Source organism: Podarcis melisellensis, assembly GCF_964234715.1.
Source record: "Podarcis melisellensis genome assembly, chromosome: 18".
Lineage (NCBI taxonomy): Eukaryota > Metazoa > Chordata > Lepidosauria > Squamata > Lacertidae > Podarcis > Podarcis melisellensis.
In genome coordinates this window covers 3,012,258-3,037,405 of record NC_138536.1, presented here as the reverse complement: position 1 = coordinate 3,037,405, position 25,148 = coordinate 3,012,258, and the positions used below count along the sequence as shown (strand labels likewise).

General features: G+C 49.5%; 3 protein-coding genes across 4 annotated transcripts in view; all 3 read left to right on the top strand.

Annotated features, from left to right (window-relative positions):
• The window catches only part of LOC309360890 (serine protease 57-like), a 60,488-nt gene extending 38,608 nt beyond the window's left edge, over positions 1–21,880 (top strand). The window contains exon 6 of the mRNA XM_081895857.1: positions 21,604–21,880. The gene's annotated coding sequence lies outside the window, so the exon portion shown is untranslated. The remainder of the gene's footprint in view (positions 1–21,603) is intronic.
• On the top strand, positions 2,783–7,788 carry UBA52 (ubiquitin A-52 residue ribosomal protein fusion product 1). Of its 2 annotated transcripts, none has more exons than XM_081895969.1 (5): positions 2,783–2,805; positions 4,431–4,552; positions 5,555–5,641; positions 6,533–6,635; positions 7,536–7,788. In XM_081895969.1, the coding sequence occupies exons 2-5, from the start codon at positions 4,450–4,452 to the stop codon at positions 7,627–7,629; spliced, it is 387 nt and encodes a 128-aa protein (XP_081752095.1). In that variant the 5' UTR covers positions 2,783–2,805; positions 4,431–4,449; the 3' UTR covers positions 7,630–7,788. The 2 variants fall into 2 exon arrangements, with proteins under 2 accessions (XP_081752095.1, XP_081752094.1); XM_081895968.1 differs by lacking the exon at positions 2,783–2,805 and adding an exon at positions 2,812–2,830.
• On the top strand, positions 13,999–23,374 carry REX1BD (required for excision 1-B domain containing; the record flags this gene model as incomplete). The annotated part of the gene is made up of 5 exons (XM_081896028.1): positions 13,999–14,040; positions 17,356–17,594; positions 19,899–20,103; positions 21,172–21,260; positions 22,947–23,374. The coding sequence occupies 5 exons, from the start codon at positions 13,999–14,001 to the stop codon at positions 23,017–23,019; spliced, it is 648 nt and encodes a 215-aa protein (XP_081752154.1). The 3' UTR covers positions 23,020–23,374.
• Between the last annotated feature and the right edge of the window lie 1,774 nt (positions 23,375–25,148).

The following is a 25,148-nucleotide window of genomic DNA, read 5'->3' as shown; positions in this document are numbered from 1 at the left end:
TCCGGTAATCAGCGTGTTTTTATATGAGTAGAATGTGTGCTTTTATTTAAAATGCATCTCTGGGTTATTTGTGGGGCATAGCTATTCGTTCATTCCCCCCCCCCAAATAAAGTCTGGCTCCCCACAAGGTCTGAGGGACAGTGTACCAGCCTCCTGCTGAAAAAGTTTGCTGACCCCTGGTCTAATCCGTTTGCTGGAAACGATACGACTGTGATTTCCAGTTTTGGGCCCGTTTATTTGTATCATAAAACTTACACACCGCTTGATTGCAAACAAGGAAAACCTCAAGGAAACAATAAAACCATCAATTTGAAACATCAGCAGCAACAATCAAAGACTTTCAAAAAAAAGTTGCAATAAGAGACTAAAAACAGAAACTCTCATCAGCTTTGTAAACATGCGGGCAGGCTTCTCAAAAAAAAATGTTAACGGTTGCCAAAAAGAACACTGCAAAGGCTGACATCAATAGGTAGGGAGTTCCAAAGGTGTTTTTTTAAATGAGAAGGCACTGACTGTTTATAGAAATGCAGCTATTTTGTTCTTGGCATCCGTCTGTCTCGAGAGACGTTTCAAAGTTTTTCCGTGAGAGGGTTTCTTAGGTGTTTAAGGGCACGGGATGACAAGTGGGCCTCTGGGCATGTTAAGATCGCCGGTGGCTTTGCAGAGCACCCGGTATTTGGGCGGCTGTATAAATGTAATCTCAGATCTGCAGATGACACAACCTTGATGGCAGAAAGTGAGGAGGAATTAAAGAACCTCTTAATGAGGGTGAAAGAGGAGAGCGCAAAATATGGTCTGAAGCTCAACATCAAAAAAACGAAGATCCTGGCCACTGGGCCCATCACCTCCTGGCAAATAGAAGGGGAAGAAATGGAGGCAGTGAGAGATTTTACTTTCTTGGGCTCCATGATCACTGCAGATGGTGACAGCAGCCACGAAATTAAATGACGCCTGCTTCTTGGGGGAAAAGCAATGACAAACCTAGACAGCATCTTAAAAAGCAGAGACATCACCTTACCAACAAAGGTCCATATTGTTAAAGCTATGGTCTTCCCAGTAGTGATGTATGGAAGTGAGAGCTGGACCATCAAGAAGGCTGATGGCCGAAGAATGGATGCTTTTGAATTCTGGTGCTGGAGGAGACTCTGGAGAGTCCCATGGACTGCAAGAAGATCCAACCTCTCCATTCTTAAGGAAATCAGCCCTGAGTGCTCACTGGAAGGACAGATCCTGAAGCTGAGGCTCCAAGACTTTGGCCACCTCATGAGAAGAGAAGACTCCCTGGAAAAGACCCTGATGTTGGGAAAGATGGAGGGCGCAAGGAGAAGGGGACAACGGAGGACGAGATGGTGGGACAGTGTTCTGGAAGCTACAAACATGAGTTTGACCAAACTGGGGGAGGCAGTGGAAGACAGGAGGGCCTGGCGTGCTCTGGTCCAGGGGGTCATGAAGAGGCGGACACGACTAAACAACTAAACAACAGCAACATAAACGTAATTGCATCCCTGCGTACTGAAACCCCAACTCCTGCCTTCCTCCTCCATCATGGGTAGCTCAATCGGCAGAGCCTGGGACTCTGAATCTCAGGGTTTCGGGTTTGAGTCCCACATGGCATGGGGAAAAAAATCCTGCATTGCAGGGGGTCAGGATGGATGACCCTTGGGTGTCTCATCCTCTACACCTCTATGATTCGAGGAGATGGGTGATGACAGCACCGGGTTTAGGTTAAATGAGGTCCTAAGTTCCTGAAGGTAATGGGGCCCTTTATATGTCCAGCTGTCCTTTGTCCACAACAAATGGCCGCTGTTTTTTGTGTCGATATGCTGCGGGTATCGGGCAGTATATAAATGCTAAGAAGAAGAAGAAGAATTGCAGTATAGGGGAGTATATAAATGCAAATAATAATAATAATTATAATAATAATAATAACAACGTGAACTGCAGGTATAGGGAGGTATATAAATGCAATTAATAACAATAATAACAGTAATAATAATAATGTGAACTGCAGGTATAGGGAGGTATATAAATGCAATTAATAACAATAATAACAGTAATAATAATAAAAAATAATGTTTTTGACTATGGCAGACCAACACGGCTACCTATCTGTAACCAGTAATAATAATAATAATAATAATGTGAACTGCGGGTATAGGGCAGTATATAACAGCTAATAATAATAGGAAGAAGAAGAAGAAGAAGAAGAAGAGGAGGAGGAATCGCAGATATAGGGTGGTATCTAAATGCAATTAATAAAAATTACATTAAAAATATACTGCAGGTATAGGGCGGTATGTAAATGGAAATAATAATAATAATAACGTGAACTGCGGGTATATAACAGCTAATAATAATAATAATAAGAGGAGGAATCGCGGATATAGGGTGGTATCTAAATGCAATTAATAAAAATTAAATTAAAAATAGCAATTAAATGCGTTCTGCTTTTGGGCGAGGGCGTTTCAAGAAAAATATATATATATATAGAGATGCAAGTTGAACCCGGAAACTTCCCACCATATCTCCACTCTTAACTTTTCATAGCTCTGCGGTCCCAGGAGAGAGGGGGGGGCGCACGCATGCGTACATGCGTGCGTGCTGCGCGCGGCGTCGCTTGGATGCGTGGGCGGGGCGACGTCTGTGACGCCAGGCGGGAGGTGGGCGTGGCTTAGCGAGAGAGAGAGGGAGGAGGCGCAGGAGGAGGAGGAAGAGGCGGCGGCGCCGGAAGTGGCCCGTGGGAGCTCGGCTTCCGCTTCCGGCCTGGGCTCTTCCTCTCTCTCTTTCCGCTCGGCGAGGCAGGAGGCGAAGCAGGAGGGCCGCGTGGAGGTGGGGGGCCTCGCCTCGGACGCCTGGGTCCCTTTCATTGCGGGAGGGGGAGGAGGGAGACGTTTTGGACCTTTTGTGTATTTAATTGTAATTTACTTTAAAAAAAAACATTTACTTTTTTTTGTAAAAAAATATCATTTTAAAAAAATATATATATATATCATTTACTTTTTCTTATCATTTACTTTTAATATGTGTGTATATATATATATAATATTATATATATATATATAATATTATATATATGCTTTCGTATATATAATTTACTTTTGAATTCTTGTCTCCTCGCGAGTCGGGCGGCCTCTTTAAAAGGCCTGCGCCTTTGTGGATAATCTCATTTCTCTCCCCCGCTTAGAGGGCTTTGTATCTGGGGCCCTTTCTGGGTTTGATGTCATATTCACAATTTACGCTACATTTATAAGGTCTAGCCGCCCTGAGCCCGGTCTTGGCTGGGGAAGGCGGGGTATAAATATAAATTTATTGGCTGGGGAAGGCGGGGTATAAATATAAATTTATTATTGTTATGAGTTTTATTCTATAGAGAAAGGAAGAGAGAGAGAGAAAATATAACATAAATTATGAATAGGACATAAAACCCAGAAACAGACAAGGATATACTATACTATATATGTATATTTTTGTGTGTGTGTGTGTATGTGTCTGTATGTATATATATATACATTTCTGGGTTTTACGTTATATTTGTAATTCTGTGTATATATATATATCTACATATATAACCTTTTCTGTTTCTGGGTTTTATGTTATAGTCATAACTTATGTTACATTTCTAATTCTGCGTTTTATTATCTATCATCTATCTATAACCTTGTTGGTCTCTGGGTGTGTGTGTGTGTGTGTGTATGTGTGTATACATATAATGAATATGACATAAAACCCCAAAACGGAAAAGGTATGTATATGTATGTTTGTTGTTTGTTTACATATACACACCTTACGTTTCGCCTCTTCACACGATACACACGCAGTATCGAGAAAGACTTGATACAGCTGCTTTTCTGCATTCTGTTTCATTTCATTCATGTCTGTAAATTACGCCATGTCCTATATTTGTTTTATATCCACCCACCCGTGTGTCTATACACAGACACACAAAACCACCCAATTTTGGGGGGACACAGATATAACCTAATGTGTTTGCGCTGTGCTTTTTATACATTGCCATCTGAACCGCCTCCCTGGGACTCAAATGGTTTGATGGGCTGGCAGTTAAATCTTCTAAGGGTAGTGGATTTGGTTTGTTCAGTGGGGGCTTACTCCCAGGTAAGCAAGCAGGGATCTCAGCCTTTAAAGCAGTTTGATTTTGTTTACGCCCTCCCCCAATATTGCTCACAACCATTATTGTGTCATTATTGGGCAGGAGGCATAACATGATAATATTCAATGCAGGATTGTAATATATAGGCTCATCTCTGCCTGAAGACACATATTTGCTTAAGCGGTGAGATTCGTGTGCCTCTGAATTTACCAGGAGGGTTTAAGGACGTACCTCTCTGCTTCACCTCTCCACACCTGTGAAGTGGCGATCCTGATATTGATTTGGTTTAACCGCTTCATCTCTCCCCCCCCCCCCCTTTCAGGTGACGCTCAACTGCCAGGATGCAGATTTTTGTGAAGACCCTGACGGGCAAGACCATCACCCTCGAGGTGGAGCCCAGCGACACTATCGAGAACGTCAAGGCGAAAATCCAGGATAAGGAAGGTGAGAATGGTTGACTCTGTTGGGGGGGTAGCAGGACAGCTGCTCTGCATGCAGAATGTCCCCGTTTCAACCTCCCCAACGGCTTCTGAAATCCTTGAGAGCTTCTGCCAGTCAAGGCCTGACGCCCTAGCTTAGAACAAGGCAGATTCCTGTACAGTGCTACCTTGAGTTACAGACGCTTCAGGTTACAAACTCCGCCAACCCAGAAATAGTACCTCGGGTTAAGAACTTTGCTTCAGGACGAGAGCAGAAATCGTGCAGCAGCGGGAGGCCCCATTAGCTAAAGTGGTGCTTCAGGTTAAGAACAGTTTCAGGTTAAGAACGGACCCCCGGAACGAATTAAGTCAATCAGTCTTTATTACGGTCCAGAGACCCAACAAATCGTTACAAAGCAATACACAATTCAGACAGCCTACCTCCAGGTTAAAGAAGCATTTTGTTCAGAATATAGGGCTCATTGGTTCTTGCAGCCACCGATAAAAACTTGGCCACTGCTAATGTTCTAGCGTTTGTCCGGTCTTCCAATAGGAACCTGACATAGCGAAGCCTCTGATTTTCCCGGGAAAGGTACCAGCAAGGGGAATATCAGTTCAGCCCTGGCTTGCAGAAGGAAAGACCTTTAGTCTTGCTTTGGTGAAAAGCCTTCGTTGGTTTGGTACTGTCAGGTTTTTAATGTAAGGTGTTAACTTAAAGACATACCCATATTCAACTCCTACTGCCAGCGGACTACAGACTGCGTGCGATCGAGTTCGCAAGTCACTGTGTGCATTATCCCATAATCTTTGCTTTAATTAAGTACTTAACCAGAGGTACCACTGTACTGTATTGCTGCTTCATAACCATGAGGACTAGAATCTCGCTTTCTTGATATAGAGGAAGAGCCTGAAACCTCGGAGAGCCTCTGCTAGCCAGTGTAGCCAATCCTGGGCTGCTGGGTCTGACTCTGCACAGGGCTCTCCTACGTTCCCGCGGGCGGGATTTTCATAACATCTCCTTTTGCAGGTATCCCTCCCGATCAGCAGCGTCTGATCTTCGCGGGGAAGCAGCTGGAAGACGGCCGCACGCTCTCTGACTACAACATCCAGAAAGGTACGCTTCTGGGGTGGAGAACACCCCACCCTGGCCCCCTTCTGCAGGACAAGACAGCAGTCTCTTCTTCTTCTTCTTCTTTTATTTCCAAAAATGAAAAACTACAAACATCAAATTCAACATCCATATTCATTTTCTAACATAAGCCTATTACATAATTAACTAAATTAAAGGGTAAAGGGACCCCTGACCATTAGGTCCAGTCATGGCCGACTCTGGGGTTGCGGTGCTCATCTCCCTTTACTGGCCAAGGGAGCCAGCGTCCAGCTTCCGGGTCATGTGGCCAGCAGGACTAAGCCGCTTCTGGCGAACCAGAGCAGCACACGGAAATGCCGTTTACCTTTCCGCCGGAGCGGATCTACTTGCACTTGGATGTGCTTTCGAACTGCTAGGTTGGCAGGAGCAGGGACCGAGCAACGGGAGCTCACCCCATCATTGCGGGGATTCGAACCGCCGACCTTCTGATTGGCAAGTCCTAGGCTCTGTAGTTTAACCTACAGCACCACCCGCATCCCAGTCAACGAAATTAAAATATACCTAAACGTCTCTTTGCTGTATACAAATACAACACAGTTAGAAATTTTATATTAAAGCTTTTATATTATAAATAATACTTCAAATTCCCCTATACCCCCCCTTCCCCTTCACCCATGTGTGATCTCATTTTCTTTTTTACTTCCGTCTTCTTGTGTCTCATTCTGCTCATTCTGCCTAATTCCTGATGTCCCCCATAACTGGCGACTCTGATTTAGAATACCTGGATTCCCTGTGAAGCTGGTTTTCCAGGCTGGCTGCTCCCAGTCTCTCCCCCCCCCCCAAAAAAAAGCACAGACCCTGAAACACCAGTATAGGACCTGCTAATCTTGCTTTCCCCCCCCTTCCCCTGCTCAGAGTCCACTCTCCACCTGGTTCTTCGTCTCCGCGGTGGGATCATCGAGCCCTCTCTTCGCCAGCTGGCCCAGAAATACAACTGCGACAAGATGATTTGCCGCAAGTAAGTTGTCTGGGTGGGTGGGTGGCTTGCCGGGATGGATCCTTATCCTCTAATCAACAGATTGAGGTTGAATCCTGACAAGACAGAAGTACTGTTTTTGGGGGGACAGGAGGCGGACAGGTGTGGAGGATTCCCTGGTCCTGGATGGGGTAACTGTGCCCCTGAAGGACCAGGTGCGCAGCCTGAGGGTCATTCTGGACTCACAGCTGTCCATGGAGACGCAGGTCAGTTCTGTGTCCAGGGCAGCTCCATCTGGTACGCAGGATGAGACCCTCCCTGCCTGCAGACTGTCTGGCCAGAGTGGTGCATGTTCTGGTTATCTCCCGCTTGGACTCCTGCCATGCGCTCTATGTGGGGCTGCCTTTGAAGGTGACCTGGAAACTACAACTAATCCAGAACGCGGCAGCTGGACTGGGGACTGGGAGCGGCTGCTGAGACCACATAACACCAGTCTTGAAAGACCTACATTGGCTCCCAGTACGTTTCCGAGCACAATTCAAAGTGTTGGTGCTGACCTTTCAAGGCCTAAACGGCCTCGGTCCAGTATACCTGAAGGAGCGTCTCCACCTCCATCATTCTGCCCGGACACTGAGGTCCATCTCCGAGGGCCTTCTAGCGGTTCCCTCACTGCGAGAAGCCAAGTAACAGGGAACCAGGCAGAGGGCCTTCTCAGTGGTGACGCCCTCCCACCAAGAGACAACAACTACCAGACTTTCAGAAGACATCTGAAGGCAGCCCTGTTCAGGGAAGCTTTTAATGTTTGATGTATTATAGTATTTTAGTATTTTTTGGAAGCCGCCCAGAGTGGCTGGGGAAGCCCAGCCAGATGGGCGGGGTATAAATAATATATTATTATTATTATCCGGAGCCTCACTGTTTCTGCGCTGTTCCCCCTTCCAGGTGTTACGCCCGCCTGCACCCCCGGGCCGTCAACTGCCGCAAGAAAAAGTGCGGCCACACCAACAACCTGCGCCCCAAGAAGAAGGTCAAGTAAACAGAGTGAGAGAGACAGAGCAGGCGGCGGGGCGTCTCTTCTCCCCCAGCATCCCTCGCAAAATCTGGGCATCGTGGTACTTTGCCGAAATGTGCTAACACCTGTTCATTCTGGGCATTTGGTTCTTGCCTGTTAGAATAAAACTTCCATTGCAAAGAGTGTGTCTGTCTCTTAAATGGTTTGCTTGAACCAGTTGCTGAGCCCAGATCCTCTGTCGATATGTTGTCATTGTCCCATACAGAAACCAACAAGCCTGCTATCGCAGCCTGGTTAGCCCCCTGAAAACTCTGATACCATATTTTTAAATGCAATATACTCCCATAAAGGTAAAGGTACCCCTGACCGTACGGGCCAGTTGTGTCCGACTCTAGGGTTGTGCGCCCATCTCACTTAAGAGGCCGGGAGCCAGCACTGTCCGGAGACACTTCCGGGTCACGTGGCCAGCGTGACGAAGCTGCTCTGGCGAGCCAGCACCAGCGCAGCATACGGAAACGCCGTTTACCTTCCCGCAGGAAAGCGGTACCTACTTATCTACTTGCGCTTAAGGGTGCTTTCGAACTGCTAGGTGGGCAGGAGCTGGGACCGAAAGACAGGAGCTCACCTCGACGCGGGGATTCGAACCGCCAACCTTCTGATCGGCAAGTGCCAGGCACTGAGGTTTTACTCACAGAGCCACCCGCGTCCCACAGAGGGCACGGGTTACTCCCATAGAGACTCCTTAAGTAAAGGTAAAGGGACCCCTGACCATTAGGTCCAGTCGTGACCAACTCTGGGGTTGTGGCGCTCATCTCGCTTAAATGGCAGTTCGAATCCCCGCAATGACGGGGTGAGCTCCTGTTTCTCGGTCCCTGCTCCTGCCAACCTAGCAGTTTGAAAGCACATCAAAGTGCAAGTAGATAAATAGGTACCACTCTGGTGGGAAGGTAAACGGCGTTTCCGTGCGCTGCTCTGGTTTGCCAGAAGCGGCTTAGTCATGCTGGCCACATGACCCGGAAGCTGTACGCCAGCTCCCTCGGCCAGTAAAGCGAGATGAGCGCCGCAACCCCAGAGTCGGCCATGACTGCACCTAATGGTCAGGGGTCCCTTTACCTTTACATATACCCAGGGGTCTCAGGGCAGTTCACAGAATAAAATCAAGATACCAAACCACAGAAATCTGCCTCCGTATTTTGCAACCAGCTGGAGTTTTCTGGAACTGGGCTCAAGGGCAGCCTCAACGTGAGCGAATCGCCGTAGTCCAGACTTGAGATTGCCGGTGTTCTGAATTGCCACTGGGGTGCTTGTTGTTGTTGTTTAGTCGTTTAGTCGTGTCCGCCTCTTCGTGACCCCCCTGGACCAGAGTACGCCAGGCACTTCTGTCTTCCACTGCCTACCGCAGTTTGGTCAAACTCATGCTGGTATCTTCGAGAACACTGTCCCACCATCTCGTCCTCCGTCGTCCCCTTCTCCTTGTGCCCTCCATCTTTCCCAACATCAGGGTCTTTTCCAGGGAGTCTTCTCTTCTCATTAGGTGGCCAAAGTCTTGGAGCCTCAGCTTCAGGATCTGTCCTTCCAGTGAGCACTCAGGGCTGATTTCCTTCCGAATGGAGAGGTTGGATCTTCTTGCAGTCCATGGGACTCTCCAGAGTCTCCTCCAGCACCAGAATTCAAAAGCATCCATTCTTCGGCGATCAGCCTTCTTGATGGTCCAGCTCTCACTTCCATACATCACTACTGGGAAAACCAGAGCTTTAACTATACGGACCTTTGTTGGCAAGGTGATGTCTCTGCTTTTTAAGATGCTGTCTAGGTTTGTCATTGCTTTTCTCCCAAGAAGCAGGCGTCTTTTAATTTCGTGGCTGCTGTCACCATCTGCAGTGATCATGGAGCCCAAGAAAGTAAAATCTCCCACTGCCTCCATTTCTTTCTTTCTTTCTTTTTTGTAAAGATATTTATTAGAGTTTCCAATTTAGTACAAAAGGAAAAACAACCAAAAAGAAAAACAAAAACAAATAATACTCAAAAAATAACAAAAGTACAAAGATACACAATTAAGATACACAAAGATACACAATCTTTGTACAAAAGTACAAAGATACACAATTAAGACAAAACAAAACAAATATAGTTCCCGTTACTTATTTCTTCCCCTTCTATTTGCCAGGAGGTGATGGGCCCAGTGGCCATGATCTTCATTTTTTTGGTGTTGAGCTTCAGACCATATTTTGAGCTCTCCTCTTTCACCCTCATGAAAAGGTTCTTTATTTCCTCCTCACTTTCTGCCATCAAGGTTGTGTCATCTGCGTATCTGAGGTTGTTGATATTTCTTCCGGCGATCTTAATTCCGGCTAGGGATTCATCCAGCCCAGCCTTTCGCATGATGAATTCTGCATATAAGTTAAATAACCAGGGAGACAATATACAGCCTTGCCGTACTCCTTTCCCAATTCTGAACCAGTCAGTTGTTCCATATCCAGTTCTAACTGTAGCTTCTTGTCCCACATAGAGATTTCTCAGGAGACAGATGAGGTGACCAGGCACTCCCATTTCTTTAAGAACTTGCGATAGTTAGCTGTGGTCAACACAGTCAAAAGCTTTTGCATAGTCAATGAAAAAAAAATCCTTCCTGTAGCACCTTAAAGACCAACTTAGTTCTTGGTATGAGCTTTCGTGTGCATGCACACTTCTTCAGATACACTGAAACAGAAGTCACCAGACCCTTCTATATAGTGAGAAGGTGGGGAGGGGTATTACTCAGAAGGGTGGTGGGAATGGGTGATTGGCAGATAGCTGTGATGAGCCTGTTGACGACTCTTAACGACTGCAATAGTTCTTACAGGAAAAAGCAAGGGGTGAGAAGGTGAAAAATGGCTTCGTCATGTATAATGAGATAAGAATCCAAGGTCTTTGTTCAGACCAGGTCTCTCCATGGTTTTAAGTTTGGTAATAAGTTGCAATTCAGCAGCTTCTCTTTCCAGTCTATTTCTGAATGAAGCAATTCAGAAATGAAGCAATTCAGTGAAGGTACCACTGTACTTCCAAAATCACCCTTTATTATATGGGGTTAACCTTGGGTTGCAGTGTCGCTGCCAGGCCTGCAGAGGGCAGCAGACGACCATGTGCCATAACCACGTGGCTGCAGCCGGAAGTGCCGGGTTGACCATAGAGGTATTGAACATAGATCTAACAAATTGCAGAGGAGTCTGCATTTTACCCAACCATCACTTTCAAGAGCACTTGGTTGGAGAAGTAAAGATGAATTGGGATCAGATAAAAAACCGAGCATTAAATCAAGGAGAGGAATGAATGAATGCATTGGTCTCTGAGTGGGGGAGGGGCACGATTATTATTATTTTTTTTGGGGGGGGAGGCTTCTTATAGTGATCCAGGAAATGCCATGCCTAGGTGGAGGGAAGGGTCATCTCTATAATTTTCGTGCCTCTACGGTGCCGGTGGAGGACAGGCTGGGAAGAACCTGAATTTCTGCAATGGTGAGAGCAAAGGATCCCCTTTAAATGAGGCGGGGGGCTTCCCTCTGGATTTGCATGGAAGGGTCAAGGCCCTGCAAAATTGCAATGGGGAGTAATTGAGGGGGGGGGGAGAGCAGAGTCCAAAATTTAAGAGGCTTTTGCTGCAAATAAAACCCCAACCAAAATACAGCAAAAGGAAATTTGGAATTAAAAGTGGCGATACCAGCAGCGGCCGCCGGAGGGCGCGCGGGCGCACTTTATAGACTTCCTCGTTCTGTTCATTCCTTTCCCATCTAAGCTATTAGTGCCAGCACTGACCGGCAGCTGAGCTTTCAGACAAGCTTTTTTTTTTTTTTTGCCAGCTTTTCTGCGGGAATCGGAGGTGGAGAGCCAGGAAGGGGACCAGGGAAGGGACATAGGGAACCATTAATGCACTAATAATAATAATAATAATAATTTATTATTTATACCCCGCCCATCCGGCTGGGTTTCCCCAGCCACTCTGGGTGGCTTCCAACAAAACACTAAAATACAATAACCTATTAAACATTAAAAGCTTCCCTAAACAGGGCTGCCTTCAGATGTCTTCTAAAAGTTTGGTAGTTCTTTTTCTCTTTGACATCTTGTGGGGTGTCAAATAGAATTGGAAAGGTAACCATCAGTGGGACTCAAACCCGGGACCTTGAGATCTAAGATTCGAATGCTGTACTGACATGTGGGCCAGATCCCTTGCTTGAGCCGGCTGGGGTGGTAGAGCTCGAACCCATGAGGACCGGGACCTCGGTTCATTTTTATTTGAAGCCGACGATTGTCGGGGGTGGACTAGATGACCGCCGGGTCCCTTCCAACAGTACGATTCCACAATTCTATAAGTCTATTCCAGCTTCCAGATTCAACCTCCAGTGCACCTCTGACTCTGTCCAAAGTTGTTTCTTCCTATTGAAAACCGGGTCTTTTAATTCGGAACAATGAGGACTGGAAACTTGGGCTCTCAAGGAGCAGTTCCGATGTTCTCGGGTTAGGCTAATTGATCGGAGGAGAATTAGCCTTCCCGCTGATGGTGAACTCTGGAGTGGGGGGCGATATCTATGTCTCCCGACACATGAAACTCCTGCCAGCGCGGTCCATGGCTGTCCGGGAGTTGTAGCTAGAATGGAACCTCCTTGCACAGGCACAGTCTATTGTTGTTGTTGTTTAGTTGTGTCCGCCTCTTCGTGACCCCCTGGACCAGAGCATGCCAGGCAGTCCTGTCTTCCACTGCCTCCCGCAGTTTGGTCAAACTCCTGCTGGTAGCTTCAAGAACACTGTCCCACCATCTCGTCTTCTGTCGTCCCCTTCTCCTTGTGCCCTCTATCTTTCCCAACATCAGGGCCGCCGAAACCATATAACACCGGTCTTGAAAGACCTCCATTGGCTCCCAGGATGTTTCCGAGCAAAATTCAAAGTGTTGGTGCTGACCTTGAAAGCCCCAAACGGCCCAGTATCCCTGAAGGAACTTCTCCCACTCCACCCCCCCATCGTCCAGCCTGGACACCTGGGTCCATCTCCCGAGGGCCTTCTGGCGGTTCCCTCCCTGCGAGAAGCGAGGTTACAGGGAACCAGACAGAGGGCCTTCTCGGTGGTGGTGCCCGCCCTGTGGAATGCCCTCCCATCAGATGTTAAGGAAATAAACAACTATCTGACTTTTAGAAGACATCTCAAAGCAGCCCTGTTTAGGGAAGTTTTTAATGTTTGGAGTTTTGTTTAGTCGTTTAGTCGTGTCCGCCTCTTCGTGAACCCCCTGGACCAGAGTACGCCAGGCACTCCTGTCTTCCCGCAGTTTGGTCAAACTCATGCTGGTTTCTTCGAGAACACTGTCCCACCATCTTGTCCTCTGTCGTCCCCTTCTCCGTGTGCCCTCCATCTTTCCAAACATCAGGGTCTTTTCCAGGGAGTCTTCTCTTCTCCTGAGGTGGCCAAAGTCTTGGAGCCTCAGCTTCAGGATCTGTCCTTCCAGTGAGCACTCGGGGCTGATTTCCTTCAGTATGGAGAGGTTTGATCTTCTTGCAGTCCATGGGACTCTCAAGAGTCTCCTCCAGCACCATAACTCAAAAGCATCCATTCTTCGGCCATCAGCCTTCTTTATGGTCCAGCTCTCACTTCCATACATCACTACTGGGAAAACCAGAGCTTTTACTATACGGACCTTTGTTGGCAAGGTGATGTCTCTGCTTTTCAAGATGCTGTCTAGGTTTGTCTTTGCTTTTCTCTCAAGAAGCAGGCCTCTTTTAATTTTGTGGCCTCTGTCTACCTCGGCTTAAGGGCGGCTGGCGTCCTTTAAACCCATATTCCAGACTGAGGGCAAACACAGCCTGGCTGGCTGTTCCTTCTCACCCGCACTAAAGGCTCGGTGTCGGGAGGCGAAACTGGAACTCGGCACCCGCCAGCACCAATCAGCCAGCGGGGCAGGGAAGGGGGGAAACATTAGCTTGTCTGAGATGGGACACACACAGACCCCAACTGCCGCCCCAGGCTGGATGTTTTTCGGCGGGATAGATGTTTCCGCCAAAGCCGGACGGTTTGGGTGGCTTGCCACAAAGGCGTTTTGGAGCCCCGTGGCCTGGAAAGCTCATGGAAACTCTCGGTTTTAATTGGGTGGGGGAACGGAAACACCCCCCCCCAGCTGCCGTTGTTGGGCCTGGGGGTTCGGCGTAGGCTGTCAATTCCTCCTGCAACCCACCCACAACTTTGCAACAGGAGATGGGGGAAAAATTTGTCTCTGCATGCCAAAACCGCGTCCTGGAGGTGTCTCTGAATGGATGCCGTCTGCCGCGAGGCTGGCAGTTTGCTGGAGAGACCAGGAAGCCTGCGGGTCTGTGTATATGGGCCATATCTCTTATTTATTTGTATTTTTTAATTAATATTCAACGAGACGAACCTCATGGTGCTGTCCAGCTCCACGATCCGGCGAGGCAGCAGCCGGGTACGACGCGAAGGGGTTGTTCTTCTAAGGATTGTAAAGTTGGGTTGTGTATTCTTGTTAAAATTATTGTGTTGAAATTTCTAATGAAAATTTTAAAAGGAAAGGAAAGTTGGAAAGGGGTCCCCAAGGTCCTCCATCCCAACCCACTTGCAAAGCAGGAATCTCGGCTAAACAGAGGACCACCCAACCTCTGCTTCAAAACCTCCGAGGAGGGAGAATCGTCCACCATCCCATCTCAAACGCTTTGGTACTCAAACAACTTGGAACCTAAACACTGCAAACCTCAAAATGAGTGTTCTGGTTTGTGAACATTTTTCGGAAGCCGAATGTGCTCCGTTTCGAGTGCCGCACTTTGGTTTTGAGCGTTACGCTGAGGTCTGTCTGTTTTTGCTATTTATTTTTCGTTTTTGCAGCTCTCTCTGTCTCGTTTTTGTGACTGTGCGGAACCCAGTCCAGCTACTGAAGGATCGATTCTGCGACTGCAGTATAATGTTTATTGCTTTCATTTTATGGATTAACGGTCTCGTTAGAGAGTAAAATTTGTGTTAAATTGCCATTTTAGGGGTTGTTTTTAAAAGTCTGGAATGGATTAATCCGTCTTGTGGGAAAGCAGTGCGCCTTGGTTTTGGAACGCTTTGGTTTTGGAACGGACTTCCCGAACAGATTAAGTTTGAGAACCAAGGGACCACTGTACAATGGGAGATTAGCCTCTACCCAAAGACGTCGTGGATTTTGGAGGCGCCCAAACTCAAGACGAAAGGGGGGAATGATCCGAGAGGAAGGCACGCTTTACACCTGGAAACCACCATTAAGACCATGGGTAGGCAAACTAAGGCCCAGGGGCCGGATCCGGCCCAATCACCTTCTCAAACTGATCCGCGGACGGTCTGGGAACCAGCGTCTTTTTACATGAGTAGACTGTGTCCTTTTCTTTAAAATGCATCTCTGGGTTCTTTGTGGGACCTAAGAATTCGTTCATTTTCTTGCTTCCCACAATAAAGTCTGGAAAGCGAAATACAGTGGTGCCTTGGTTCTCACAGGAATCCGTTCATTATTATTTTTTCCAAAATATAGTCCGGCCCCCCACAAGGTCTGAGGGACGTCCCATTCCAGCCCCTCAATTCTGTGCTGCCGGCCTGCTCCCTTGGCGCAGGCCTGGCTTCAAAACAGCCCAGCGGCAACTTCCTTATGGAGTGCGATCGAAAGCCGGATTTGGCACGGCAGCCAAACCGAACACCGTCCATTCCAAAGCTCAGGTTTGGGGAATGGGGGCAGGAATTTTAGGTTTGTGGACTTGCCAGCCCATATCCCCATAACCCATATCCCTAACCCCTTCCAGCCCACGATTTGCACGTAATATATATTTATATTTCTTGAAGCCCAAGGGTTCCTTGTTTTGCACACACGCAAAAAAAGGAGAAACTTTAAAAAATGATTATTTCTTCTCCTCCAATTTCCTTCCATCGCTTTGTTTTCTGCGACGGAGAGTCTTTTAATAAAATAGAGAGAGAGAGACTTTTAATGTGCCGAAAAATATACAGAGCCAAAGTCTGGCAAGAGCCGGTTTTGGCAAGGAGAGCATGGCCAAAGCGTGGCAGGAAGATTTAAAGACAATAAAAGAATAACATTCAAGCATTTCATTGTAGAAATGTTTTTTTTTATTATTTGCAGAATATGGGTAGATATTCGAGAACTGCTGGCTGTTCGGCTACAGAACAGTTGTGCGAATACGAAAGCTCAGAAAAGTGAAAGGCTCTTTGTTCTGTTTGTTCGTCTCAAAATAGACCTGATATAAATTAGTCCTGACGCCTCTCTCTGTGAGTATCTGTACGTATTTAAGATACAGAGGCAAGAGGCTAATATATAATGGTATTTTGAGAATCACTCGTGTTCTCATGGGGCTGCGTGGTTTTATACTTTCTGGGTCGCCCGTGACCACATTATCAGAGAATTGTAGAATCAGAAGGGACCCCGGCGGTTATCCAAACCAACCCCGGCGATGTGGGAATCCTTTGCCTAGAGAGCTTCATGACATAGTCAGGATTCGAACCCTGGTCTCCAATGTCCTGGTTCGACACTCTCTAACCACTACTCCCCCGTCTTCCTAGACTTCTGCTATGGGGCAACTCTATAAATTAAGTAGGGGGGGAATCAAAACGTCCCTTAGAGAAGGATCTGAAATATTATCAATCAATCAATCAATCAATCAATCAATCAATCAATCAGTTCTTTATCGCAGTCCAAAGACCCGCAAACGGAACCCGGTACATAAAAATATTCTAATTGAAGCTTGTTTTATTTGATGCTTTATCCGCTTCGATAAAGAGGTACCTAAGAACTTAATTCGTTCCGGAGGTCCATTCTTAACCTGAAACTGTTCTTAACCTGAGGTACCACTTTAGCCTCCTGCTGCCGCCGCACGATTTCTGTTCTCATCCTGAAGCAAAGTTCTTAACCCAGGGTACTATTTCGGGGTTAGCGGAGCCTGTAACCTGAAACGTCTGTAACCCGAGGTACCACTGTATTTTGCCTTTGAAATTGAACGCGATAAAGAAATGAAATGGAAATGATAATGATAATATTGGCGAAAAATAAACGGTGCCTTGACATTCCGTCGGGGAGTGGCCACAATCCAGGTTCAAGGTTCCGTTTGGCGATTCGTGGATATTATCTGAGTTTTTTAACGCTGAGTAGACCTGGAGGAAGTGCAAGTGGATAAATAGGTACTGCTCCGTTGGGAAGGTAAACGGCGTTTCCGTGCGCTGCTCTGGTTCGCCAGAAGTGGCTTAGTCCTGCTGGCCACATGACCCGGAAGCTGTACGCCGGCTCCCTTGGCCAGTAAAGCGAGATGAGCGCCGCAACCCCAGAGTCGGCCACGACTGGACCTAATGGTCAGGGGTCCCTTTACCTTTAGACCTGGAGGAAAGGGATGTGGGAGGCGCTGTGAGTTAAACTACAGAGCCTAGGACTTGCCGATCAGAAGGTCGGCGGTTCGAATCCCCGTGACGGGGTGAGCTCCTGTTGCTCAGTCCCTGCTCCTGCCAACCTAGCAGTTCGAAAGCACCTCAAAGTGCAAGTAGATCAATAGGTACCACTCCGGCGGGAAGGTAAACGGCGTTTCCGTGCACTGCTCTGGTTCGCCAGAAGCGGCTTAGTCCTGCTGGCCACATGACCCGGAAGCTGCACGCCGGCTCCCTCGGGCAGTAAAGCGAGATGAGCGCCGCAACCCCAGAGTCGGCCGCGACTGGACCTAATGGTCAGGGGTCCCTTTACCTTTAGACCTGGAGGAAGAAAAGTCGGTCGGCGACCGTGTAGAAAGGCAGCAGTGTTTCTGAATTCCTGGTGGCTGGGAATCGCAGGAGAGGAGAGCCACTCTTGTGTTCGAATCCTGCCACGGTACCAAGAGCATCGGCCCTCGCTCCATCGAAACGCATCTCCCAAGCTTCATTCACTTTTTTTCTCCATTTGCAGTTGGAAGCGGACGTCCAGACCCTCGTCCACCGCTTCTATGCCCTTCAGAGCGAACGGGTCGAAGCCTACCACCTCTTCGAAGAGTGAGTATCACTGACCGGTTGGGGTTTCATTTTTTTGGGGTGGGGGATGTAGCCAGGTTTCCAGAGGAAGAGTGGCTTTCGTGTCCCGCATGTGGGTTCCCCGTTTAGGTGCCCGATTGAGGATTCCTGGCCTGGAACCGATGCTATGGGACTACAAAGCCCATCGTCCACTGCCAGCTCGGCCAGTCCAACTTCTACATACGATCTCCTTGTGCAGCGCTCACGGCGATGCACTGGGTACCTATATGCGTGTTCCACTATGGGGTGCGTTTTGCGCCGTTTCCTAATATACTAATCCCACGATCTTATTCTTCCTGCTCTCAACGGCTGTTTATTATTATTGCTTCGTTTTGTTTGGATGGTTCGTTTTCAAATAAACGACAACAACAAATAGACTTGAAAACGCCAGGATCCCGGCAACCCACGTTCACCCTCGGCCGGTTTTCAGGACCCCAGAAAGGTGGTTTTGAGACACCCCCCCAAGGACCCCATCCCTATTCTTTTCGGTACTGCCCTCAATTTCCGTGCCTCTCCGTCCAACGGGGGAAGGAGGCCCAGAAGGGGTCGGGGGGTTCCCTCCCCGCTTTTCCTGTCGCACCCAGGGGTTTTTTTTGGCTCGGGTGCCCCTGATTAACTCCAGATGAGCTGAAGGGGGGGTGGAAAACCTCAATCCCTAAACACCTGTCTTCGATTTGCAGAGAGAAGGCGCTCCGGAGCGGGGTCTCTGGGCAGGGGGGCGGTAATTGACTTCTGGGGAATCGAGAACCGAGACCCTCCGGCAACCCCCCACGACTCCAACCGAGCAGGCCTGGCTTCTCAACCGCTCCCCTCCCGCCAACCCACATGGCAGGGGTGACGCCCCCCCTTGCCAGGCAGGCTGGTGTGTGTGAGACGGTTCCTAATTCACCCATGCCTCTTGCAAACCCAGCCCAGCGAGGTCATGCCAAAGGGGTGGGGGCTTTTTGTAGAATTGTAAGATTTGGGAGAGGGATGTGGGTTAAACCACAGAGCCTAGGGCTTGCCGATCAGAAGGTTGGCGGTTCGAATCCCCGCAATGACGGGGTGAGCTCCCGTTGCTCGGTCCCTGCTCCTGCCAACCTAGCAGTTCGAAAGCATGAAGTGCAAGTAGATAAATAGGTACCGCTCTGGCAGGAAGGTAAACGGCGTTTCCGTGCGCTGCTCTGGTTCGTCAGAAGCGGCTTAGTCCTGCTGGCCACATGACCCGGAAGCTGTACGCCAGCTCCCTTGGCCAATAAAGCGAGATGAGCGCCGCAACCCCAGAGTCATCTGTGACTGGACCTAATGGTCAGGGGTCCCTTTACCTTACCTTTACCTTTAAGATTTGGGAGATACCCCCAAAGGGGATCTAGGCCAACCCCTTTGTAAATTCAGGGTTGTTTTTTTTGTTTAAATTCCTGTACAGGGCTGCCTTCAGATGTCTTCTAAAAGTCAGATAGTTGCTTATTTCCTTGACATCTGACGGGAGGGCGTTCTACAGGGCGGGCGCCACCACCGAGAAGGCCCTCTGCCTGGTTCCCTGTAACCTCACTTCTCACAAGGAGGGAACCGCCAGTAGGCCCTCGCCGCTGGACCTCAGTGTCGGGGCTGGACGATGGGGGTGGAGATGCTCCTTCAGGGATACTGGGCCATTTAGGGCTTTCAAGGTCAGCACCAACACTTTGAATTGTGCTTGGAAACGTCCTGGGAGCCAATGCAGATCTCTCAGGACCGGTGTTATGTGGTCTCAGCAGCCGTTCCCAGTCCCCAGTCTGGCTGCCACATTCTGGATTTGTTGCAGTTTCCAGATCACCTTCCAAGGCAGCCCCATGTAGAGCGCATGGCAGTAGTCCAAGCGGGAGATAACCAGAACATGCACCACTCTGGAGAGACCGTCTGCGGGCAGGGAGGGTCTCATCCTGCATACCAGATGGAGCTGCCCTGGACACAGAACTGACCTGTGCCTCCATGGACAGCTGTGAGTCCAGAATGACTCCCAGGCTGCACACCTGGTCCTTCAGGGGCACAGTGACCCCATTCAGGACCAGGGAGTCCTCCACACCTGCCCGCCTCCTGTCCCCCCAAAACAGTCCTTCTGTCTTGTCAGGATTCAACCTTGATCTGTTATCCACCATCCATCCTCCAACTGCCTCCAGACACTCACACAGAACCTTCACCGCCTGATTTAAAAGAGGCCATTGAAGCCGGGATATTCTGCATTCGCCCCAGACCTCGGTCTTCAAGTCCAGGCAATGGGTGCACTGCTGCTTCTCTCGACTGTTTCCCCCCCCCGCTCTTTCCCGCCAGGGGCCACCGGGCGTATCTCCGAAGCGGCCCCGACTACGACTTCGCCCGCTACCGCCAGTTGGTCCACGAGATCACCCAGGCCTTCAGCGGGATCTCGCGGGAGATCCTGCAGATCAAGGAGCAGCTGGAGGGACCCCGCGGGCGGCCCGACCTCGCCCAGCACTTGGGGCGCCTCCAGGAGAAGGAGAAGGAGAAACTCGAGCTGGTGAGAGAGAGAGAAGGGCCGCGCGGTGTCCAGTCTCTACTTTGCGCCCATTTTACAGGTGCAAAACTGATCCCCTTCCGGTTTCGTGTCGGAAGAGTGTAATCGGGATCGGTGGAGTCTGGAATTTCAGGTGCGGACGTCCCTTGAGAGCTTTGTGGTTTTTTTGAGGGGCTTGTATGTATTCATAGAATCATGCCGCCCCATATAGGATTCGAACCCGCCACCCTGGCCTTGTCTCCCCTCTGCAACGGATGCTTTGGCTTAAAGTTTCCTTCACTGCAGGGGGGTTTGTCTAGATGAATCTGGAGGTCCCTTTCCAGCTCGACAAGTCTTTAATTCTTACCACGCTGTAACGGGCTGAGCTACCCAGCTCACAAAAAGTCAGAACCCCCCCCCTTGCGCAATAAACGCCTCGTTTATCGTTTCGCCGTTTCCATTTCAACCGCTTGCCGTCGTTTTCGCCTTGCGAACCGGCCTGATCTCTCTTCAAACGAACGAAGAAATATTATTTATAGCGAAAACAGGGGGGCGGGGGGGGGGAAGAAAGCGATAAAAGACGGAAAATCATCAGAGGTGTTGACGGAAGTCTAAAATAACGTATAAGTTGCGTATGTGGTTGTTGGAAATGATATGTTAATACAAATATAAAAGGGGGGATGAAAGCTATAGCAAAAACACTATTTTGTTAGGTAAATCCTGAAATTCTGGCTTATTTCGGTCTATAATAAAACATTTCTTTTTTTAAAAAAATAAATATTATTTATAAATGAATATTATTCCATCTATAGCCTGCCTTTGCTCTCAGGGGTAATTCCCTCTCTCCCTCTCTGCCTTCCCATTTAATCCTCACAACAGACCTACAAGGTTGGTTAGCGACCAGCCGGAGGTTGGATTCAAACCCAGGTCTCCTCCTGCCTTTCGGGTCCGGTTCTCTAACCACTGCACGGCACTGCCCCTCTTGCAAACTGCTGTCCCAGCAAACTGGGGAGAGGGGGGGCTGGTGATTTCTGAGCCCCCTTTCGTCTCCTCCAAGAGGGTCTCACCTCCTCGTTTCTCCCCCCTTCCCAGACAGCTCAGCTACAGCTTGCCAAACAGAACGCTCAGGACCACCCGGGCGAAGAAGCCCACCCTCAAGAGGTTCGGGAGCTCAAGCAGAGGTAAGTGTGGGGGAGACCCCCGTGGTTGCAAATCGGAAAGAGGGGTGCAATGCTTTTGCTTTTAAACGCCCCCACCCACCCCCCGGATCGCATCAAGGCTCTCCAACCGGGAGAAACATTTATTTTTATTTCTGAAAACTCGGCCATAACTCTCACAAAGTCTCTGCATGCAGAGACGCCTCTCCATCCTTGTTTTAAGAGGGGAGTCCTGTTTATTTGAGGCTTGTTGTTGTTGTTTAGTCGTGTCCGCTTCTTCGTGACCCCCTGGACCAGAGCACGCCAGGCCCTCCTGTCTTCCACTGCCTCCCGCAGTTTGGTCAGACTCATGTTTGTAGTTTCGAAGACACTGTCCCGCCATCTCGTCCTCTGTCGTCCCCTTCTCCTTGCGCCCTCCATCTTTCCCAGCATCAGGGTCTTTTCCAGGGAGTCTTCTCTTCTCCTGAGGTGGCCAAAGTCTTGGAGCCTCAGCTTCAGGATCTGTCCTTCCAGTGAGCACTCAGGGCTGATTTCCTTCAGAATGGACATGTTTGATCTTCTTGCAGTCCATGGGACTCTCAAGAGTCTCCTCCAGCACCAGAATTCAAAAGCATCCATTCTTTGGCGATCAGCCTTCTCGATGGTCCAGCTCTCACTTCTGTACATCACTACTGGGAAAACCATGGCTTGAACTATACGGACCTTTGATGTCTCTGCTTTTTAAGATGCTGTCTAGATTTGTCATTGCTTTTCTCCCAAGAAGCAGGCGTCTTTTAATTTCTTGCTACAAAAGTAAAAATTAACGATTTGGGGAGAAAGGAAAAGGGGCGCGCACTTGGGAGAGAGTCGTTGTCTGGGGGGTTTTAAACTCCCCCCATGGACCCCCTGCCATATCTGTGGAGGGAAGAGCGGGTTTGGGGTTGTTTTTTTGCCCAGATCCTGTATATTTTGTTAAATAGATCTCTGGCGGAAGTTCAGGAATCTGTTGATTTGTCGGAAGATGGGTGGGCTGCTTCTTGCTAGTTCCAGATTTGACCCTCACCTGCATGAAACTCACCTAAAATCGCCCCAATTTTTTAAAATATGGCTCAGAAGACAAACTGGCTCCCTTTCCTGCCCAAGTCACCCCAGGGAAACGATTAGATTTAATTTCCACGCGCCCAACTCCTATTCACGCAATCTCCCACAATCCTCCTTGGTTGCAATCTCCCACAATCCCCCTTGGTTCCAGCCTCCCACAATCCCCCTTGGTTCCAGCCTCCCACAATCCCCCTTGCTTGCAATCTCCCACAATCCCCCCTGGTCACAATCTCCCACAATCCCTTTTGTTTGCGAACTCCCACAATCCCCCTTGGCTGCAATCTCCCATAATGCCTTGCGTGGAGGGGCAGAACCACTCTCTTTCAAGACCAAGATCCCTTTACAGGATAGATTTTGCGGGGTGCGGGTTGGGGTTCAGATTCAGCACCCGGGAAAAAAAGCCTTTTTATTTTTGCAAAAGAGGGGTCTTTGGAGAGGTCCCACCCCCCGATTGCTCTGCTTCGGCTCTGGGGATTTTTGGCTTCCCACGGGCAATTGGATCGTTGCATTTCATAAACAAGCGGCGAGGGCCGGGGAGGGAGGCGGGCAGGGCCGGGCGGCCCGAGCCAAGAGCGTGCCTAATCGCCTCCATATGCTCCTTTATTTATCGTTTCCATCCGTCCCAAACAGGCTAATTCAAACCATCGAGGCAATCAGCGAAATTCTCCAAGATTTCAAGTACGATTCAGAAGAAAGCTCTTGACGGGACGTCCCACAGGAGGAGGAGGAAGGAGATTTTTCGGCGGAGGGGGGGAGAGGAAACCCCCCTGCAGCCAGCAACATTCGGATCACTCTCTCCCCCCCAGCCCCCCGCCCCACTGCCCGCTTCTTTACCCGGTCTGGGTTCTGACCTGCCTCGCACGCAGGCCCCGACGCGAGGGGCTCGGCCGGACGTGCTTTGGCCCTCCGCCCAGCACGAAAGGCTCCAGACCCACGCCGAACGAGCCCAATAAAGACTTCTCCCTAGACTGGGGGGCTTGGCTGGAGCTGGAGATGTGGGGCAAGGGGCTGGGAACGTTCTCCTCGTTCGTTTGGAGTCAATAAAAGCTTCTTGTTTACTTGAGTATCTGCGGGACTCTTTGTCCAAACCCAAATCCGTTTCGCCAGGACGTGCGATGGTTAGGCAGGATGTGGGCGGACGGACAAGGTGGGAAGGCAAATTTTGCCGGCCATTTGCTTGCCCCCGTTGTTAGAGGTTTATTGGCAGCCGGGCATCTCGAGAGGCAATGGAGTGCGCTTCCAGAGGTGAAGCCAAAACGGCTGTGTTAGTGGCAGGGAAGTGACGTCTCCGGGGCGCAAGCCAGGTCTGGGATGTCCTGGGCTACCCAGCCTCACAGAGAGGGTACTGCCACGGTCCGGTTCACGGGCTATCGAAGTCCCGGTGGGGGACGTCAGGACCAGGGGCAAGATGGCGGGGCAGGAGCAGGAACGGATCCAGAAGCCAGGAGTCTGGAAGCCAAGAGTCCGGGGGTCAGAGAGCCGGGAGTCAGGAAGCCAAGGGTCCAAGGGTCAGGAAGCAATGAGTCACAAAGTCAGGGGTCCAAGGATCAAGGAGTCACGAAGTCAGGGGTCCAAGGATCAAGGAGTCACAAAATCAGGTGTCCGAGGGTCAGGAAGCAATGAGTCACAAAGTCGGGGGTCCAAGGAGTAGGGAGTCACGAAGTCAGGGGTCCGAGGATCAAGGATCAAGGAGTCACAAAATCAGGGGTCCGAGGGTCAGGAAGCAAGAAGTCAGGGGTCCGAGGATTAGGAAGCAGGGAGTCAAGAAGTCAGGGGTCCGAGGATTAGGAAGCAGGGAGTCACAAAGTCAGGGGTCCGAGAATCAAGAAGCAAAGAAACGCCGTTTACCTTCCTGCCGGAGCGGTACCTATTTATCTATTTGCTTTCGAACTGCTAGGTTGGCAGGAGCAGGGACTGAGCAACGGGAGCTCACCCCGTCATTGCGGGGATTCGAACCGCCGACCTTCTGATCGGCAAGCCCTAGGCTCTGTGGTTTAACCCACAGCTCCACCCACGTCCCAAATAAGTAGTTACTGTATATAAATAATTTTCGCAAAAGTTATGCTGACAAATAATGGGGAATCAGCCCACTGCCGCCTTTGCGCCTCCTCGTTCGCCCCAGTGCACCCCCTGTGATTGTGAATATGCTGACCGAGGCCCCCTTTGGAATCGGAGGCCCGGGCCAAGTGACCCATATGGCGCCCCCTCTGTCTGGACCTACGCGGGTGGCCACAGAGCCTAGGACTTGCTAATCAGAAGGTCGGCGGTTCGAATCCCCGCGATGACGGGGTGAGCTCCCGTTGTTCGGTCCCTGCTCCTGCCAACCTAGCAGTTCGAAAGCATGTCAAAGTGCAAGTAGATAAATAGGTACCGCTCCAGCGGGAAGGTAAACGGCGCTTCCGTGCGCTGCTCTGGTTCGCCAGAAGCGGCTTAGTCCTGCTGGCCACATGACCCGGAAGCTGTACGCCGGCTCCCTCGGCCTGTAAAGCGAGATGAGCGCCGCAACCCCAGAGTTGGCCACAACTGGACCTCATGGTCAGGGGTCCCTTTACCTTTTTACTGTCTGGACCTGCGCTTTGGCCTCATCCGGAGCTTGGGCTCTTTGGTTTAGAGACATTCCTGGTCTCACTAGCTAGACGATTTCCTACGCCCAGATTCCTGTGGTCTTGGTAAGACCCTCTCGGTAAGGAAGGGGCGCTTTGGGCTCCAACGGAGCCTGCGTAGATTATGGGGTTTGGGAAAAGAAGACCAGAAGACGCACAGAAACAACTTGAAGACTCGGCTGTGAGACAAACACACAACACACACGTCGTAACATTTATTTGGAGAAGT

Coding starts and splice junctions, on each gene's coding strand:
- UBA52 (XM_081895969.1), top strand. CDS start 4,450: ATGCAGATTTTTGTGAAGACCCTGACGGGCAAGACCATCACCCTCGAG. Junction 4,553..5,554: donor GAAAATCCAGGATAAGGAAG/GTGAGAATGGTT, acceptor CTCCTTTTGCAG/GTATCCCTCCCGATCAGCAG. Junction 5,642..6,532: donor TGACTACAACATCCAGAAAG/GTACGCTTCTGG, acceptor TCCCCTGCTCAG/AGTCCACTCTCCACCTGGTT.